The sequence below is a fragment of the Parasteatoda tepidariorum genome, chromosome 10 (genome assembly GCF_982258835.1).
Source record: "Parasteatoda tepidariorum strain Cologne lab strain chromosome 10, Ptep-v5.0, whole genome shotgun sequence".
Taxonomy (NCBI): Eukaryota; Metazoa; Arthropoda; class Arachnida; order Araneae; family Theridiidae; genus Parasteatoda; species Parasteatoda tepidariorum.
Window position 1 is genome coordinate 101,679,001 of NC_141764.1, and position 19,082 is coordinate 101,698,082.

The window sequence follows — 19,082 nt, forward strand, 5'->3', positions numbered from 1 at the left end:
TGTAATCTAGAAAAATTGAAAACATTAACAAATGTGAGAAAGAAAAAAATGTGAAAAGTTGAAAACTTAATTCTTCATTTTTACCTCTTCAATGACTGCCTTGTGCTCCAACCTGCTACTTTATTTTGTGATAAGCTAGATGACCAAGCTAAAATTTTCTACTAAATATGTTGACTTGACCCAGATGAGTGATTCAATGGCTTTATTATTATTATTATTAATTGAAATTTTTTTTCTTTATACTCATTGCCCACCTGAGGAGCCATATCACTCCTTTTAGGGCATCTCTCCCCCAGGTTTTTTGTGCCTGATTTTGAATTTATTTAGCTCATTTTAAATGTTTACCTGTTCCTTCGTTCAGACCTATTTTATATTGCTAAATGTAAACTTAAATGATGCCAGAAGTATATTTCTAGAAGTTAGAAAAGATAAGATGCATAATAAGCACTCCCCTTAGTGTGAAGAATTGCTACAACTGTATAAAGGCAAAAAGGTAAAAATTTATTTATACAAATATATACAGAATATACAACTGTAGTTCCACTTTCAACCTGCTGTATCCAGCAGGCTCTGTAGTGAAGTTGGAACCCACGTTTTTTGATTGAAGACAAATATGACACCCCTGTCTAAATAAAGAAGGCTGCTACCAAACCGGTGAACTTGCTTGCCATCTTGATATCGTCCAGGCACAGGCATAAATATTATGTTACTTTCTTCAGCCTGAAACAAAAGTTTAACAAACGTTATTGAAGAATTTTTCTTTCTTTGTAGAATAAGGTTTAAGATATAAAAGAAAATGATAATAGTGTAAATATGTTACTGCAAAAGAAACAAAAAATTAATGTCCACAATCTCTCATATATATCAAGCAAAAGCTCTTAACTTTAAAAAACTATCAGGATAGGGAATATTGTGCAATGTAATTAATGAATTAATATCTATTTATTAATAATAATCGCCAATTATCATTGATTATAACCAAATCTGTCATAGCAAGACTTACAGGGTGCATAGACACTCCTTAGAAATAAAAAAAGCCTCCAAGGAGTAATTGGAACTACAGTAGGGAACCGATTATCCGGAACGATCGGGATCATCGCTATTCCGGATAACTGATTTTTCCGGTTTTCTGAATCGCTACAAAAAGCCGTTTTTTTATTGTTAAACCTAACTAAAAAATAAAATTTTTTGGAAATAATCTTAAAAAGAAGAAAAAACGATGAAGTAATACACTAATGATTATTTCAAAAAATGATGGTAAGGTGAACATCTTTCAAAAAAGAAAGAAAAATCCTAAAATCTTATGAGGAAAAAAACATTTTTTTTTTAAATGGCGGGAAAATTTATCGAATTTCGTTCCGGTTTTTTGGTTTTCTGATTTCCGGAGAACGGGTTCTGTACTGTACTTAGATTTCCAAATTAGTCCTTAGAAACTCCTTAGATTATTATGTTGCATAGATGAACTTACTAAGTCCGCTGCTGAATTTGCTGTCCAAGCAGAGAAACTAAATTATATGACATAGCTTTCAAAATCTAATAGTTAAAGAAAAACTTAAAAAGAAGAAAAGAAATGAATTGCAAGAGTTAGAAGAAAAAAATAACAGCAAATGTTTTTCATTTTACATGTTGCAAGCAAACTTAATTAATAATTTACTTTGATTTTTTTTTTTTTTTGTATAAAATGTCTTAGATTTTCTTATGTATTCAAATTTAAAAATATAAGATTGGTAGGTTTTTATGTTAATCTTTAACATCTGTACTTTAACAAGATTTATTAAAATATTTGAAACTGGAAAATGTATTTATGTGTAAAAGTGATAACTTTATTTATTTTTCTTGATGAAGTTTGACAAAGTCAAAATTTATTTCAAAAAGATGAGAAAAAAATATGCAAAATATAAATTTGTGCAAGTTTCTCTTATAATAACTGCTTTTTAATTTTTAAAAAAAAAATAACTGTCTAGTTATTTTTTACACAAAGTTTTTAAATTTTTGATAAGTTCTTAAAATTTTGGACTCCTTGGATTTCTTCTTCTGATCTCTGTATGAACCCCGGACTTAGAACCAATCATTTCAGAGGGCTAAAGATTCTCCCAGACAAGACAAAGACATATGTTCCCTGCAGAAACTGCCAGGATGTCATGTTAACACCGAGACACATTTATGAGTGCCCAGCACTCACACCACATGTTCTGAAATTGGGGACAACCTAAGATCTGTTCTCTTACTCAAGAGGCACTGAAGCTGACAATCGTACAAACTTTCGAAGTTCTTTAAAAATCCATGGACACGAAAACAACAAATTTACAAGAATAACAATTCGGCAGTTTCTACTTCACTGATCTTCTTTTATGGTTAAGAGCTATTGCTTGATATTCTCTGTACTGATCTTTAAGGACATTCCCTACATAAATGTGTCTTAATAATAACATACATAACATAATAGCATCAGTCAAAAACACTTTCTCAATTATTTGTCACACCCATTTTATTATCCCATTTACTAACTTTTCATTGTTAGTTTTCCGTAGCATTCTTTTATACATTCCTAAAGCAATGTCACTTTTAGTAAAAACCTGTTGTATTTTGTCCTTCTGTTTAATCAAATCATTAACAGCAGTGGATTGCCATTGAAATTCCAGAGTCAAACTTGCGTAGCAATTCAACTTTTTTTTTAAAAATTGAGAGCTAATTATACTTCCTCTTCTTTGAACTATTGTCATTTTGTTCCCGGTAATCAATAGTTTAGATATCATAATGCTGTTAATTAAAACAAAGAATATGGACTTAAAACTCAAGCTGAATTGAAAACAAAACGATCAATTTATAGCTGAAATGTATGCTTCTAGGCTGGAATTATATAAGAGTGAAACTGCTGATAACCTTTCTCTTGTTGTTGAGAGCAGGAAACGAAAGAAGTTGTCCCTTCCCTCAGCTCAAGAACTTCAAGGCTAAAAAAGAACCAGTTTCATCTCCTCACCTGGAGGAAAAAAACAAGGTGGGTAATAAAAGAATTTTTCTCCCATGCGCAACTTCATCAGCTCAGCCTACCCATTTTCTACATACATATAAACCGATTTTGAAAACTTTTTCTCCTCAGGAGTGTAGTTTTTAAAAGTTTCTGGATTTTTGAGGTCATATTGTAATACATTGTTGGTGAGCTTTTTATTTTGAACCTAGTTCAAAATGCATGTTAAAGATAATGGACGCAAGCACAAAATTAGAATTTTGTCAAGAGTCGTATTTTGCAAAGAGTTCTCGAAATTTTGAGAAGGATTCTGTTATTACGTTTACATTTTTCTTTAAGATTCCAAAGTGGACTAAAATTATTTTGCATGCAAATTGTTAAAAAAGTCAATCAAACCTTCTTTTGGATGACTTCTTTGAAAGACAGAGTAAGGGAAGCGGCTGATGTGACACCTCTTACAGTCTGTATCATGGCCTGAAATAAAACATAATTGTTTATAGAAAAAATAACCAATATTGACAGAACAGTTAATTACTAATATTTTGCTACTTTAAAATAAAACATAACACTTCTTGTTAAAAAAAATAGAAATATTAACAATGAACAATGCCTCAAAATAATTATTGCAACAGTTTATATTTTTTAGTCTTGCATTTCAATAAACTGTAAATGTGAAAGATCTCATTGCATTGGTGTTTATTTGTGGTGAAAAGGAGAGTTTTTTTCCCCCACAGCACTAAGCTATGGACTTGTCTGAGGAAATCTACCCTGAACATCATAGACTTTGTGAAATTGAAAGTAAATTGAAAATACAATTGGGTTAACAAATTTTTTCACGTGAAATAGGCTCAGATTACCAGGATTTTACAAAGCATGTTGGAAAATATTGATTTGCGCACAATTTTTTGCCTGCTGAGAGCTTTGACCAGGGTAACTTGTACTGCATTATACTATAAACTTTTCTATGAATTCCATCAAAAACTGATTCCTACTAGACAAGGATGTTCTAACGTTTTTTTTTATTATTAAATAACAGGCCACAAAAATTAAAATTTGCCATGTCGGAATCAACACGAGAGACCTAAAACTGTATTTTGATCCTATTTTGAATAAACAAATTTCAAAGAAATTTCATTTTACCCTGAACACATGGCCATGAATAAAACTTGAAAAAGGTAATGGTGGCAATAACGTTCAAGCTTTCATTAAGACAATAAGTTTATAAAAGAGCAGAATGGCAAGTAAAAAAAATAAGCTTCGTTTCAAAACTTTTTTTTTTTTATAAAAAAAAGACTTTCGCTTATTTTACACACATTTTTTTCATTTAAGAGACATTTTTTAAATAATTATTTCTATACACTTTTATAAATTGTTTTATAAATATTTAAATTTGTTGAGGGGCCAAGTCATAAACTATTTATTCTAAGATTTTTGCGAAGTCATCATGCTTAAGATTTAAATTAGCCATTGATTTATTAATGAATAATGTAAAATGATAAATCACAATTTATACCATATTATTAAGTTTGCTGAGCAGCTGCCCCATTTTTGGATTTTCTAATCCTAAAGCCAAGGAACTCCTGGATAAAGCATCGAGACAAAACAAGCTTTTGAGAAAATAATGTTTTGATGGAACTAATATATGTTTATGTTACATGAAAACCTCCCATTGTTAGCTTGACAGCAAGGGGATTCTTTTTTTTAAAAATTAATTCTTTCAGTTGCTCTTTTGAGCATGAGAAGTTTGCAGTCCTTATACAAATAAGAAGTATCTCTGTGGAGTGGAGAGTGTGTCGAAACATGAACTACAAACATTTTTGAGGACAGAAGAGTTCCATAGATGCTCTCAAGGAAACTCATCTACCATTGAGAATATTTTATATCAGACTGTTGCCAGTCATCATTTCGATTCAAACGTGGGTTGCCTCATTAGGAGACGAGCTATCTATTGACTGAGTCATCATGGCTCAATTAATAAAAATCAATAATCATACATTGAAAATTAAACTTTAATAAATTCTTTCTGTAATTCTTAAATGTAAACAAGAATTACAAGGTATATATCCCAAATTAAACAATCATAAAATAAAATGTGGAGAAAAAAATCAGTTTGAAGATGTAATAGAAAGACATTAAAACAAAATCAAGTCAGGTTTGGGAAAGCGCTAATGCTGCATAATCCAAAATTTGTCCGCAAATAAATTTATATAAAAAAACAAGAGAATTAAATTAAAACAAAAAAGTACATTTAAATAATTTTTTGAAACACAAATAGCACTTTTGCTTTCTTAAACAGTTATTCACAAAAAAAACTTCTACAAGAATGCATTGTATTCATGTTTATTTTGTTTCATTTCAATTTAATTATAATTCTCAAATGTTTTATTAAAGTGTATACCTCATAATCTCTTCTGGGCTTAACATGTCTGTCTAACTCCTGTTGTCTTTCCACATTGGTCAAGTAAGCCATGCTTTCTTTAGCCCCTGGCTGTTGACCCAGAAGTCCCTGAGGTGCAGATACTGCTCTGTTCATGATGTCCAACGCTTGTCTGAATTGTTCTGTTAACACAAATATTTTATACACTTTGTTCCTGATAAATATTTCAAACTAAATAAAGCTTATATATATGTTATTTTATTAAAACTTAATGAGGATTACTTTAGTAATACTATTAAAAATTTATACCTTAATAATACTAAAACTACTTAAAAATAGTAATAAAATAAAAAGAGAAATAAAAAGCTATATTGAATTATTACTTCTAATTCCTTTGATCATTCATAAGTTTGTAATGGTGAATAGAAGTTTAGGAGCAGTACTAAATAAATTTCCAACATTAATAACAAACTAAATAAAATAAAAATTATTTTACCAAATTTTTTGCCCACTATATTGCAAACACTTGAAGTAAAATTAAGCAGCAGAAAACATTGTACAATTGTAACTAATTTCGTAAATTAAAGAAAAAAAAACTTTTTTAAATTTGATATATGGATTATATGGTAAATTAATCTAACTATTAAAGTTCCAATTCGATGAATTAAAAGGTGAAGATCGTGATCGTATTTTTAAAATTCAATTTTTCTGAAACTATTCGATCGATTTTGCTCAAATTTTGTATTTTGCCATGTAAAAATTCATTCCTTAATATGACGTAAAAAAATTTATGCCAGTCTTCAACCAGGAAGAAAAAAATTATAAATGCTCACTAAAATTTGTTTTTTTAATGGCACTACTGCTCGCAAGAATTGAAGCAATAACACCCAGCCATCTACTGGGTCAAAGTCAGCAATGCCTCACTGGAAGGCCTATTCAAATAAGCACATTTTAAATACATTGACTGAAAATAATGACATCCCAGTCTAATGAGTGATCACATGCTTTTCACAAAAGAAAATGAAAAGATATAGCAGCGAAGAACAACAAAAATTAACTGTTTAAATAAGGAACAGAGTTTTAAGTCAAATAATTCTCTAGGCTCAATTAGTTTTCATTGCTAAAAGAAGAATATTCAATATTTTGTTATATTATTATTAATTCCAATTTGTTAATTAATAAATGCAACCTTAGTTATTATGAAACTACATATATTGTTATTTCAGTAGAATAGTTCTACTGTAGCAATATCATAGCTGCTCACGTGGATGGAGAAAAAAATCCGGTAGATTTTACGAAATAATATGAATTTCAAGATAATTGCTGCAAAATGTACGAAATATTTTACACATTGAGAATTTTAAGGATTTTTATAGTCAGCAAAATAGAAAAACTTTAATATTTTCTGCACTATGTTAACTCATAATTTTGAATAGAAATAGGTATTTAATTCCAAGATAGTGAAAAGATTTTTTAATTCATTAAAAAAGGGAGTTCTGAATATAAATAAAGACAAAATTTTAAAACAAAAAAGTTTTAATTTGATTTTAATAAATGAGGCTCACTTCATTATGTATTAATAGCATTTATTCAAGCAAGTAATAATCTGTGAAAAAAATTCAATTTCAATAGGGATTTTTTTAGAAAACTCACTCAATTTTAGGGAACTTTTTAAAATGTACAAAAATCAGTAGAATTTTTATTAAACCAGTAGATCAAGAGAGACTGGCAAAATCCAATAGTCTACTGGAAAATCCAGTAGAGTTGGTAGATATGCAATATGTAAATGCTAAGTAAATGAAAATGTCAATAATAAATATACCTTTAATAATAGGATGATGGTGTAGTGAAGGAGGTAACATAGATTTCCATCCAGTGTACCACTTGGTGACTTCTTCATAATTCGGACTGTGAGTTAACCAAGTATATAGCACCTGCAACCACTTGGGGAAGAAGTTCTTTTCCAAGATCGTCACCATGCATGGTTCTGGCATCATATCAAACCAGGCCATCACCCAATTCCAAACATCTATAAAAGAGTCATTCAGATATCAGAATAATGGATTTTCCAATGCTATCTTATATACATGTTGTTCAAAAAAATTCCCCAAATTTTAATACAATGTGGCTCCCTATTCAGAAACCAAACCTATAGTCAGAATGTAAGAACGATCCTCAGTGTCCTGAACTTAGTTAGAGTCAAACAGTAAACAACTTTGGTGAAAAAATTTATTACAAATTATTATTAAAAAGGTAACAATGAAACTATAATTAATTATTACTAATGGATTTGCATTGCATTAATAAGAAAAAGAACATTTAAACTCATGTGCTAAAGACTTTTTTAAAAAAAATACAGAAAAGACATGTTTTTTAATCCTCAAGAAAAAACTAAAATGTAGCATTTAAAAATTTTGCTCTTATAAACTAATCCATATATATAATAGATCTAAACAAAAATCAATAATTAACTATTAGTTTATGATAGCAAAATATTGCATTTTTTAATGAAATAAAAAAAATTATTATGTTTCAGGAGTGACACCCTTTTAAAGAATAATATGCACTTTCTCCCTAAATCCAAATAAGTCCTTTCTAGTTAAGCAACAAAAAAAAAAAAATTAAATTTTAAGTAAAATAATCTTTTTTTTCAGATGTTTTTGAGCATAATGCTATTTTAACAATTAATTCTTTGTAACATGCATCACAGTTGTCCTATATTTACTTATTTTTTTTTAATAAAAAAAAAAAGACCGCAAAATGTCTTATATTTTAAAAAAATATTTTGTCTTAGATTTTATCTTAAAATAAAGCTTTGATTTCCTCTTAAAATAAAGCTAGGATTTCCTTGAAATGCTGTGTAACAAAAGAAATTTACAAGTTCCCCAAATGGGAAGAGAAAAAAAAAGATTTAAAAAAATACCAAAAAATTACTATAACATCATCGATTTACTTGGGGATTTACTATTCAACATCGATTACTATTCTACATACTACTCTACGTTGATTTACTATTCAACCACTTTCAAAAAATTAGGGAAAAAAGGTTGTGTTTCGTTCAATTCCATAACATTGAATACTGATCTGAATGAATTGCCTTTCCGCCATTTTCCTTGATGGTTTACATGATTTTGAAATCAGGAAACATGAGTGATACTTCTTCGCACTGATTTATTATTTCTTTGTTCTCATCATGTTTCTGCTTTCACATGCAACAGTAGCAGTAAACAACTAGTGACTCGTTTTCAATCTTTATTATTTATCTGTGCACATTTTTGTTTTTGAAACATTTATTGATGAGAATGTAATTTTTCTCTACAAAATACCTCAACAAACAAAACTTAATAATCGGTAAATACAAAAGGATGATTCTGGAAATGAATTCCGTTTTTTGTAAAAGAATTTCTTTACTTTTCATATTATCAGGTTTTTCCGTAAACAATAGGCTCTTTGAGCGAACCAGCTCGAGTCTATCGACAATTGCAGGATTAAGATTAATCAAAGAAAATGTCAAAATAAAAGTTAGTGATATGGTTGTTGCAAGGGAAATGATGACTTCTAATAAGGATACTCATTCCAAATACAAAGAGAAATTAAAATTTCAAGCAATTGAAAAGAATGTGACAGAGGAACCAATCATTTCGAAAGCATCTCATTGCTTTTTCCAATTTTCTTACTCTAAGATATTTTTGAATAGATATTTATAACATTTTAAAACAACATTTTTCTTTTTCCAAATCTAGCTTTATTCTTTTGATCAGTAATTTATTTTAAGTATTTTTTTCTTTTGTCTTTCGTTCAATGTTCTATTTGCTCTGTTAATTTCAACTATTGTGACTATTTAATAGACATTCTCATGAAAACTCATTATTTCCCTTTAATTGTTAGGTTCTGATAATATACAATAACTGATTAATTTATTCGCTTATTAAAAATATTTATTTTTGTACCAATAGCTTTCCTTTTTTAATACTATGTTGGCTACTTCTTTCAAGTCAAAGATAGCATAAAATAATTAACAACCCTTATCACTGACACTTTATTTCTATGTCCAAATGTTACACATATTCAAAAAATTATATTTTATATTCAATATTTGTTTATTTAGTTGATAAAAAATGATTAAAACAAGTTTATATAAATAAAATGTAAGACTTAAAATTAATTATTATTTTTAAACAAATACTTCTTTTGTCAAAAACCTTATTAAAGCCTAGTTAAAATAACTAAGTATCTATACCCAAGTGTTATTTATTTTGATAAAATCATATTCTATTTTCAATATCTGTTTAGTTCGTAAAAAAAAATATTCAAAATAAAGCCTAATAAAAAATATATAACTCAAAATAAATTAGTCTTGCGATTTTTTTTACCAATAATTTGTCTTGCTTCTGTTTAAAATTTAAAATATTCAACTGATTATTTCTTTTCAGTAAAAACTGCTTTTTTAAGTGATACAAATGCAAAAAAAAAAAAAAAAAAAAAAAATTACTTTCTTTCAAACTTGAAAACTGTTCAAAATATAATAAATCAAAAAAAAATTTCTTTGTTCATAAGTTAAAAAGAGCTAATTGATATCAACACATAAAACTATGCAATCTTTGAATCTATTTTATGATAAAATGTTATTTAAATAAATAAAAAAAAATTTCAGAGCTTACATTATTATTTAAGCAGTTCTCATAGCATAGAAACTTGGCAAATGGTTAAAAACAGGTTATTATAAGTTACAGTCCAACTTAACAACTGGCTATAAATATTAATAATGTTTTTAATTATACATATTTATTATTTTTATATTAACATTTTAAAATTTTTAAATAATTTCTTTCTTTTTTTTGTATAGCTAAGTTGTATGCATTGCAGATATAATGAGGGGGAAAATGATTGGAGAAATATCTCTTACCAAAAAAGATTTTAAGACATATCCCCCAATTAAATATTTTAAAATATATCCCTCTCCAAAATATGAAAAAACTAATTTTCAAACTATTCAAAAACTATATATTTTTAAAAAAAGTTTTCAAAATATTAAAAAAAAATTGACCCCTTTCAAAGAATTTTTATGACTTTTTTCCCTCAATTTCCCTTGTTGACAAACTTCTGTTATGTTTTATGTTAGTTCAGCCAGATAGTTAGGGATAAATAAAGTCTGAGATCAATGCTAATAAAAACTTACCCAAATGTTGCTGATGGGGATTTATGACATAAGTCTGCATGACTGCAACTAGTTTAGGAACGATGTTAGTCACAACAAATGCCTCCATAACACCTTGAGAAAACACACCTTTCCAGGGTTCCAAAATTAATTTGGCTGAACAATCACTTGGATGCCAGTTAACTAATGCTGAGGCCAGCTTATGACGAATTGGAGCATACAGTGGCTCTAAACGAGCTTCTAAAAGGACATTTCATTAGTATGATGCTCAATATAAATTAGAATACATTAGTTATAATAGTTAGTAGAATAATTATAGTATATCATCATTTCAAATATTTCCAAATGAATTTCAGCATGTTGCTGCTCTTAAAACATAATAATTTCATAATAGGAAAACTGGAATATTCAGTACAAATAAAATTTTCTAGCCAATGCAGCAACATGATTATAACTGAAATGCATTTCATAATTTAAAGGCATAAGACAAGCATAAAACAGTAAAGCTTGTTTATTTCAAAGCTTTTAACCTAATAGAAAAAACTGATAAAATGTTATTGATATATAAATTTTAAGTATGAAGTGGAAGATGTTAACCAAAAATGTAATTTCTTTTAATAACAGAACGCTCAACTGTTGGAGCTCAACTGTTCGACCTAGAAACTGTAAGATTTAACCAAGATATTCATTGTCTAGTTTTGTACAATATACCATTCTTGAAAAGACATGTAGGGAAAGGTAGAATAATATCGAATAGCTAAGAATAAATTAATAAATATTAAAATAAAACCATTATAGTGCAAAATAAGAAAATATTTATTTGGTATTATACTTCAGATATATTCTTGAACTATGAGAGGTTTCAGAAAACGTTTTCTTTCTAATTTTTTTTTCTTTTTTAAAAAATCACCCAAGTTACAAAAAGTTTTAAAAAAATTACAAACAGTGAGAAGCTTAAAAATTCTCGTTTTCCAACACTTCTCAAATTCTCTATTGTTAATTGCATTAAAAAAACAAATTACATGTCTCGAACTGCCGAAAAAACGGTAGAAAAATAATTTGGCCTGATGATGAAATATCACACAAAATTGTATCCAAAAGTGATTATTTAAATGAGCGATTAAAAACTAGCATGTCGTAATAACATCGTACCTGGGAAAAAAACGGGATCGTCAAAATCATGAGGAAAAACATCTCTCAAATTATGATTAAATCAGCAAGAATAAAGCCTGTCAATAGGTAATTATTTATATGCATTATTTAAAATTCGCATGTTGTAATAAAATTCAGAATTTTTAAAACCACATGGAAATCCAAAGCAATAACTTCCGAAAAATAGTAGAAAAACAACTTGGATTTACGATGGAATTGGTATGAGCAAAGTGCATCAAAAAGTAATTATTTGAATGCGCAATTTGAAACTTGGGTGTCGTAATGATCTCTAAGTAAAAATTTGGCGTTTTCAAAATCACTTGGAAAAGCGTAGCAAAAACTGCCTTTTTCTAAAATTTATTTTATAAGGAAATTGGCGTAAATAAAAAAAGTTAAAAAGTGCACAATTTATGAAATACCATATTAATAAATATAAAAAATACTTATAAAAATAGAAAATAATAAAATGCACGATTTAAAACTCACAAGTTGTAATATCATATTAAATGTATTGAAATTTTAAAAATCACATGGAAATTTATAAAGAAACTGGTAAAAAAAGGGATGGAAAAATTACTTGGATTTTAGATGAAATCGGCAAAAATAAAGCAAAACAAAAAGTGATTACTCAAATTTGAAATGTGCATATCTAAATATCCTAGTAAAAGCACTGGATTTTTGATAAACCATGCAAAATTCCAAAGCAATAACGGCGGAAAAAGCGCTCGAGAAACATGGATTTACTATAGAATCTATGTAAATTGAGCTTGTCAAAAAGTTATGACTCAAATGTGCAACTCAAAATGTTTGAAATTTTTCATTTTTTTCCACAAAAAAATTTTTTTTTGTGTTCTGAAGCTTTTGCGTGTCGCACATCAACAGTCGGCGGGCAGCACCCCTACTCGAAAATACCCGAAACACAATTGTGTAAAGGATTTAGATCTGGTGAAGAAGATAGTCAATATTCTTGCTGGATAAACTTCGGACAATTGATATGGAGCCAAATTTATCCTGTTTCCGCTTGGCGCAATTTTATACAATTTTAACTGAAAAATGTTGCTTTTTTGGCATACTAACTGTCAGCATGTTGCATTAAATGCTAATACTTCCTGTTTATGATATTCAGCATTGATTTTCACCCCTTTATCGATGAATTTCAAAGAAAATTTTCAGTAATTTGACAGAGTATTGTTCAGTTTGAACATTTCAGATTTTTCATCACCGGTTGCAGTACATACAACATTACTTTTAGAATTATAACTAAATTAGCATTGTATTGTTCTGTGCAAAATATTTTCTCCTCAAAAAAGATCATTCTAACAGCACTTTCGTTACTGTGCCAGTTCAACGATTTCTTACATCCTTGAAACCTTTTAATTGTTGTGCAGTTGCCCAACCTTGAACTTTTTTTTGCGATAAAGGCGAAAATCCAGGTCTTCGTTTAATATAACTTGCATAGTTCTACGACTCACGTTTTTTCCTGCAGCCATTTTATTAACAGAGCACCGTGGATAACTTTGTATCTTTTCTAAAATTCTTTCAATGAGCTCTTTTGTACGAATTGAATACAAACTACTAGACCTGGGCTAATCTTTGCAGCTATCAGTATCTAATAATTGATTTATAGTTCTATATAAAAAATTTTCTATTAAACAAGAGATTTTAATTGCTTAAAGATTCTACATGCAGAAAAACCAAGATCAAAAAATGGTCTAACCATCAACCTTCTTCATTCTATCTTTAAAATGATTTTAAATATTCTGTTCTAAGCAAAAATTGTCTGCATTTAGAGACAATGAAAGTGACACGCACAGGAATAGAGAGAGAGCAATTGTTTTACCAAGCAATTAAAATTAAATCCTATTTTTTGGAGTGTTACAGTATTGAGTAGCTACCCTGTAAATATATACAGGGGTTTGACAAAATTATGAAAATATTTTTATACTAATTCTATGTAAAGAATCTTTTTCCAGCAAATGTTTTGGAATATTTCACAATGAGAATACTTAAAAAATCAAAATTTAAAAGATCATGCTCGAAGATTTTAGAAGTGGTGTCCTTTTCACTCCAAAATGACAATTAAAAGCTTCTTCCCTTTTTTAATACTTTCATAATTAAAATACCATTCCAATATTAATATTACAATCTCATACATTGATTTCAAAATTGCTGGTATTAAAGACAGAAAGAAATTCTTCTCATTTTTAGTGGATCCAAATTTTGCATGGGTAAAAAAGACAATTCCAAAAGCTTAAAATATGAGCTTTCAAATTGTATCAACAGTTTTGCCATGTAAAATCTTTCAAAACATTTGCTGCTAAAAAAAGCTTGTTTACATAATCTTGTGCCCCATACATATATATATAATACATACATATAAAGGGCTGTTCAAATATTACATATGCATAAATTTTTAAAACAACTAGGCAAATTTGGACTACTTTTACCCCTTGTCAACAAAAAAAGACAAATTACGAGTCCTCTCCCATGTTTATGTGAGAAAGTCACATAACTTTTGACTTTACTGATTAACGACTTTCACAGAAGCAATCTCATTTAAGGATTAAACTCAAATAAAAGAAGTAACTTAACATAAAACAGAGTATAATATTCTAAGCAAATCCTTTTTATTTTACTTTTGTGTTCAAAAATCTTGACCTCTCAAACTCTTCAAAAAAAAAATTTTTTTTCCAACTTTTCTTCTTCCCTTAAATTCAACTTTTATACCCAATTTGAAGCTTTTTCCATTTTTATTGTGATACATTTTTTTTATTTTGCTTTTTAAGAAAATTTCAAAAATAAAAGGATTTTTAAAATTTTAAAAATAAAGGGATGTCTGGCGTAATCATTGCTCATATCCTTCTTCCCCTCCCCCCTGTTGGTAAAAATAAACAATTAGCAAACTCCTTCCCCAATGTATATATATATAGACATTGGGAAAGATATTATGTATGTATATAGATAGATAGCCCTTATGTATTTAACAAATTTAACAACAATGATGACATACTCATCAAATTAAGCCAAGGATGCAGCCAAGAATGAACAGGTTGAGTATCAGTTAAAGGATTCCAAGCTTCCACCTCTGCTTGAAGTTTTGGTAAGACCAGCTGCTCAAGAACGTTGTCCATGACAAACTGAGGGAGAAGCGGAGACCATGTATCCAAGAGTTCAATAAGAGGAGACCAATTACGAGCATTCCAACTCCTACAACATAAGAATTCATCACTATTCATTAATCAAGTATTTAATAGCCTAGCTTAAATACAAGATATATAATTCTTAACAACTTTAATATATTTACAAGCATGCTAATAATTTTAATGAACCCTGTGCTGGTACAATAAGTGGACCAGAATGGCTTAATCATGCTAAGCGCCATTTTAGTGTATGTTAAGTATGTATTCAAACAGTCACTCTTCCATTATAACCACAGATACCATTAGCAATGCAATAGGTGTTATTTTAATGCCCATCCATTTCAATATACCGTATTTTTCGGTGGAAGAGCCGCTATCGAAAAAAAAGTTTTTTTTCCTACATGCGGCGCTTCCGATGCAGCAGCGCTTGCGACGAAATATTTTTTAATAGCAAAAAAATTTGTCAAGGAAAGTTATTTAAGATAAAATAATTTTCTGAGAGAAAGATTATTAAAAAAAATTAATAACGAAGTCGACAAAATATTCGCCTGTATTGCGATCTGCTGCAGAACATCGCCAATTCTTAGCAAACTTTCGGCAGCAGCCTGTAAGAAAATAAATAAACGAAATAATAATTTTAAAAAAACATTGCATAAGGAGAAAATTTAAAAGGTATGCATCTTGTATCCACCCCCAGCTTAAGGAAAAATCCCAAGCTAGAAATCTATTTAGCGCCTTGGCAATTGTAATTTGACGAAACTGTAATTTGACTGACGAAATGCCGAACTTCGGATCTCTTTCGGAAATTCCAATATGGCCCCCAAATATTCCTATAATTCAATTCCACTGTTAATTTCAGAAAAAACAATAAATTTAGTCAAGTTTCGATCGTAGATTATGATGGGGTGGGGTGAATTTAAAACTGGCCCATCTTAAGAGAAATTTTACTAATCAAAATAATAATCTATATAATATAATCAAGAAGAAATAATCAGAATCCTTTGAAAAAGAAATAATCGTTTTTTCTTTGGAGCGAGATCATAGTTCTCGTTTTTTCTTTTAGATAACATTTTGTTTTAACAAAAGACGCTTACCTCGCAAGAAGAAAAAAAAAGCTAACAGGGAACTATAAAAAAAAATTTTTTTAAACAATTAATGCTAAGAAACTAACAATGAATAACAACAAAAAACAAGCTAAAAACTAATAACTATAAAAAAAACAAGCAAGCAACAATTAACAAGAAAAAATAAAAAGCGGCAAAATAAAAAAAAAATAATGAATCGAATAAAAAACCGCAAAAGAGATAGAATTCATTAGTTTCAATGTCAACTGGGTGTGGCCAATTTATGGTCAAACAGAAGAGGGAAATTTGGGGGCAAATCAGTAAAGCACAGCTGTCAAGATTGATTGATCAGTTTTTTCCAACTTCCATTTCTTTATTTTGTTCATTGGAAATGCAAGTGTTTTTACTTCTCACTTAATTTTAAACTGCTTTAGAAACAGATGTTTCCTTTGACACAGATTTATTATTTTTTTTTCAAGCTTCTTTTTTATTTTTGAAAGATAAAATAAAGTAAGTTACAGTTACTTCAACATAATAAAATTCCAAATAAAAAGAATATAGCTGATTTTTTTTGTCTTATCAATATAAATTTCTTAAAAAAAAAAAGATTAGATCAGATTAAGTGCCGAATTTTGGAATGCTGGATTAGGGGTCCCATACCCTTGTCTTTTCACCAACCTCTTTATAACTGATTGATTCCTCCTAAACAGCTCCAATAAAAATGACACGTTGAGGAGGTGGGGTACACCCCTCTCTTAAACATTTTCTTCTCTCTTTCTAAGTTGAGTTACATTGGGTTATTTCCATTGAAGGAGAGGGCATTCTACCCACTAAAATTCCACCCTCAAAGATTGTGAAAGTGAAACTTATTTCCCCTTCGCTCTTTCCTTCAGAATTTTTTTGCGGTCTGCTTAGTTATTTCTTATTCTTGTTATTATTAGTTATTCCGTTACTATTAGCTGTTTCGTTATAATGTATTAGTTTTTCCTCAAATTGTTAACAGTAATAAATTTTAAAATCTTTCTTTTAATAAATTTTTATTTTATTTTTCTTATTACATTGTTATACGGATTTCTGTAATCAGTTCAGCCGTAATTCAGCTACTGAACATACAAATATTTTTTTGCTGTTCTTCTGATTTTTGGCGCAGCCCCAACTGGTAAGATCAACTTTATTTTATATAGTTTTGTTGTTTTCTTTTTTTTTTTTTTGCTGAAAAAGAAATTTTTTATTATAATTCAGAAATTAAAACTTTACTTTATGAAATGCATAAAAAAATTTAATTTTTTATTACACAGATATTCTAAATGGTAATTTAAAGGTCTCTTCTAAAAGGATGCTGATATACACAGTTTAGCGCCATTGCGGCGCTTGTGCCGGAGCGGCGCTTACTATAACTTTTTTTTTTAAATTTCATTTTTATCGAGGTGCGGCGCTTTCGCCGAAAAATACGGTAGTTAAAGAAATTGAGTTTCTTTCATGATAAAATCACTTCAGTTTTGCACTTTCAAGTCAAAATGAATCCATTGATAATGAGTTATTTGATAATAAAAGTTTCAAAAAGAAATGATGAAAAGTTTCAAAGAAAAGCCAATATATATTTTTGTTATATTATCCCACATTAAACACAGAATGAAACATCTCAAATTATTTTTGAAAGAAGGAAAGCAATCCCCCTAGAAATCTACAGGTGAATGGAGGATCGACGAATGCTACTTGTACATGTTATTGGATTAAACATTATTGTCAATTTTAGGAATAATTTTGGGCCACAGAAAGAATTCAAAACAATTTTTAAAAAAATCATAAAATTATTTTATACTTTATTCTGAATAATAAAGGATAATAAAAACCAGATAAAATAAAATGCTTGCTTACACAATCTTAAAGTACCTTGATAATGGAGAGATTTTATACTCAAAATAATAAACATTTAAATAAGCTTCATATGAGTGTAGAAAAAGTTTATTTCTTCTAGAAAATATCTGCTACTACAAATGTGATTATATATATATATATATATATATATATATATATATATATATATATATATATATATATACATATATATATATATATATATATATATATATATATATACATATACATATATATATATATATATATACATATACATATACATATATATATATATATATACATATATATATATATATATATACATATACATATACATATAGATATATATATATAGATATATATATATAGATATATATATATATATATATAGAACAATAAAGAATTGAGTCAAATTCAAGAGTTCCTATAGAAAATTGTAAGCTTTAATATTTTCTGTCTCTTGGGTGGACATCATTTTGGTATAACAGTTAATAAAAATTTCAAATGGGTCAAATTTGATCTGTGGAAGATGAAAGTTCATCACATCTAACTTAGAATACTAAAACAAATATGTTTTGACAAGGATTATCCCAGGTATCCATAAAACAAGTTATAAATGTTTAAGTAATATAAGTTTGACTGTACTTACAATTTAAATATTAATAAAAATTGAAAAATGTTAATGTTTAAATCTATCATTCTGAAACCTTAAATATTTATATTAAATATTAATAATTTTTTTATCGATATTAAACAATCATATAAAAAGTAATGGTTTTTAAGAGTTGTTTTGATTATTTATTATATTTTGAATTTGAGACTTTAAATTCAAAAAAACGACTTTAAAAGTTCTATTTAAAAAAAGTCAACCTTCATTAAAAACTAAAGAAATTGATTTCTTAATAGACATTTTCCATTTAAATTAATTACTCGGATAAAATTTGATTTCGTTATTGCTATTATTATTAAATTTTTTAGTCTAAACACAAGCTTTTATATTTTAAGTTGCTTTTATCAGGTTGTTTGAATATTTTATCTAAAATTTTACCGTGAAGAAAAATTTGCAGAGTGAATCTGCAGTACAACCTTCATGAATCAAAATTTGTCTACAGCTTCAACGCAGTCAGATAGATATTATTGTATAAATATTAATCTTAATATAACATATATGCAGCAAGATTATGCAAACATAAATTCTTATATGCAAATATATATCCTTAAAAACAATAAATAAAAATTTTATGTAGTTTAAAAGTTAAATTATATACAATAATGCTAAAAAAATTGCATTAAATCCCTATACAGTTAAGTTCGTAACCAAGTAACAGGAAAAAACAGGTTCTTTGCAATGTACTCAATTTTT

General features: G+C 28.1%; 1 protein-coding gene across 2 annotated transcripts in view; it reads right to left on the bottom strand.

Annotated features, from left to right (window-relative positions):
- Nucleotides 1–480: 480 nt before the first annotated feature.
- The window catches only part of sip1 (septin interacting protein 1), a 50,513-nt gene continuing 31,911 nt past the window's right edge, over nucleotides 481–19,082 (bottom strand). For both annotated transcript variants that reach the window (XM_043038805.3, XM_043038804.3), the window contains exons 11-16: nucleotides 14,666–14,862; nucleotides 10,525–10,743; nucleotides 7,168–7,374; nucleotides 5,367–5,527; nucleotides 3,365–3,442; nucleotides 481–720 (exon numbers count right to left, since the gene is read on the bottom strand). In XM_043038805.3, the coding sequence (XP_042894739.2) occupies nucleotides 547–720; nucleotides 3,365–3,442; nucleotides 5,367–5,527; nucleotides 7,168–7,374; nucleotides 10,525–10,743; nucleotides 14,666–14,862 (1,036 nt within the window). In that variant the 3' untranslated portion in view covers nucleotides 481–546. The remainder of the gene's footprint in view (nucleotides 721–3,364; nucleotides 3,443–5,366; nucleotides 5,528–7,167; nucleotides 7,375–10,524; nucleotides 10,744–14,665; nucleotides 14,863–19,082) is intronic.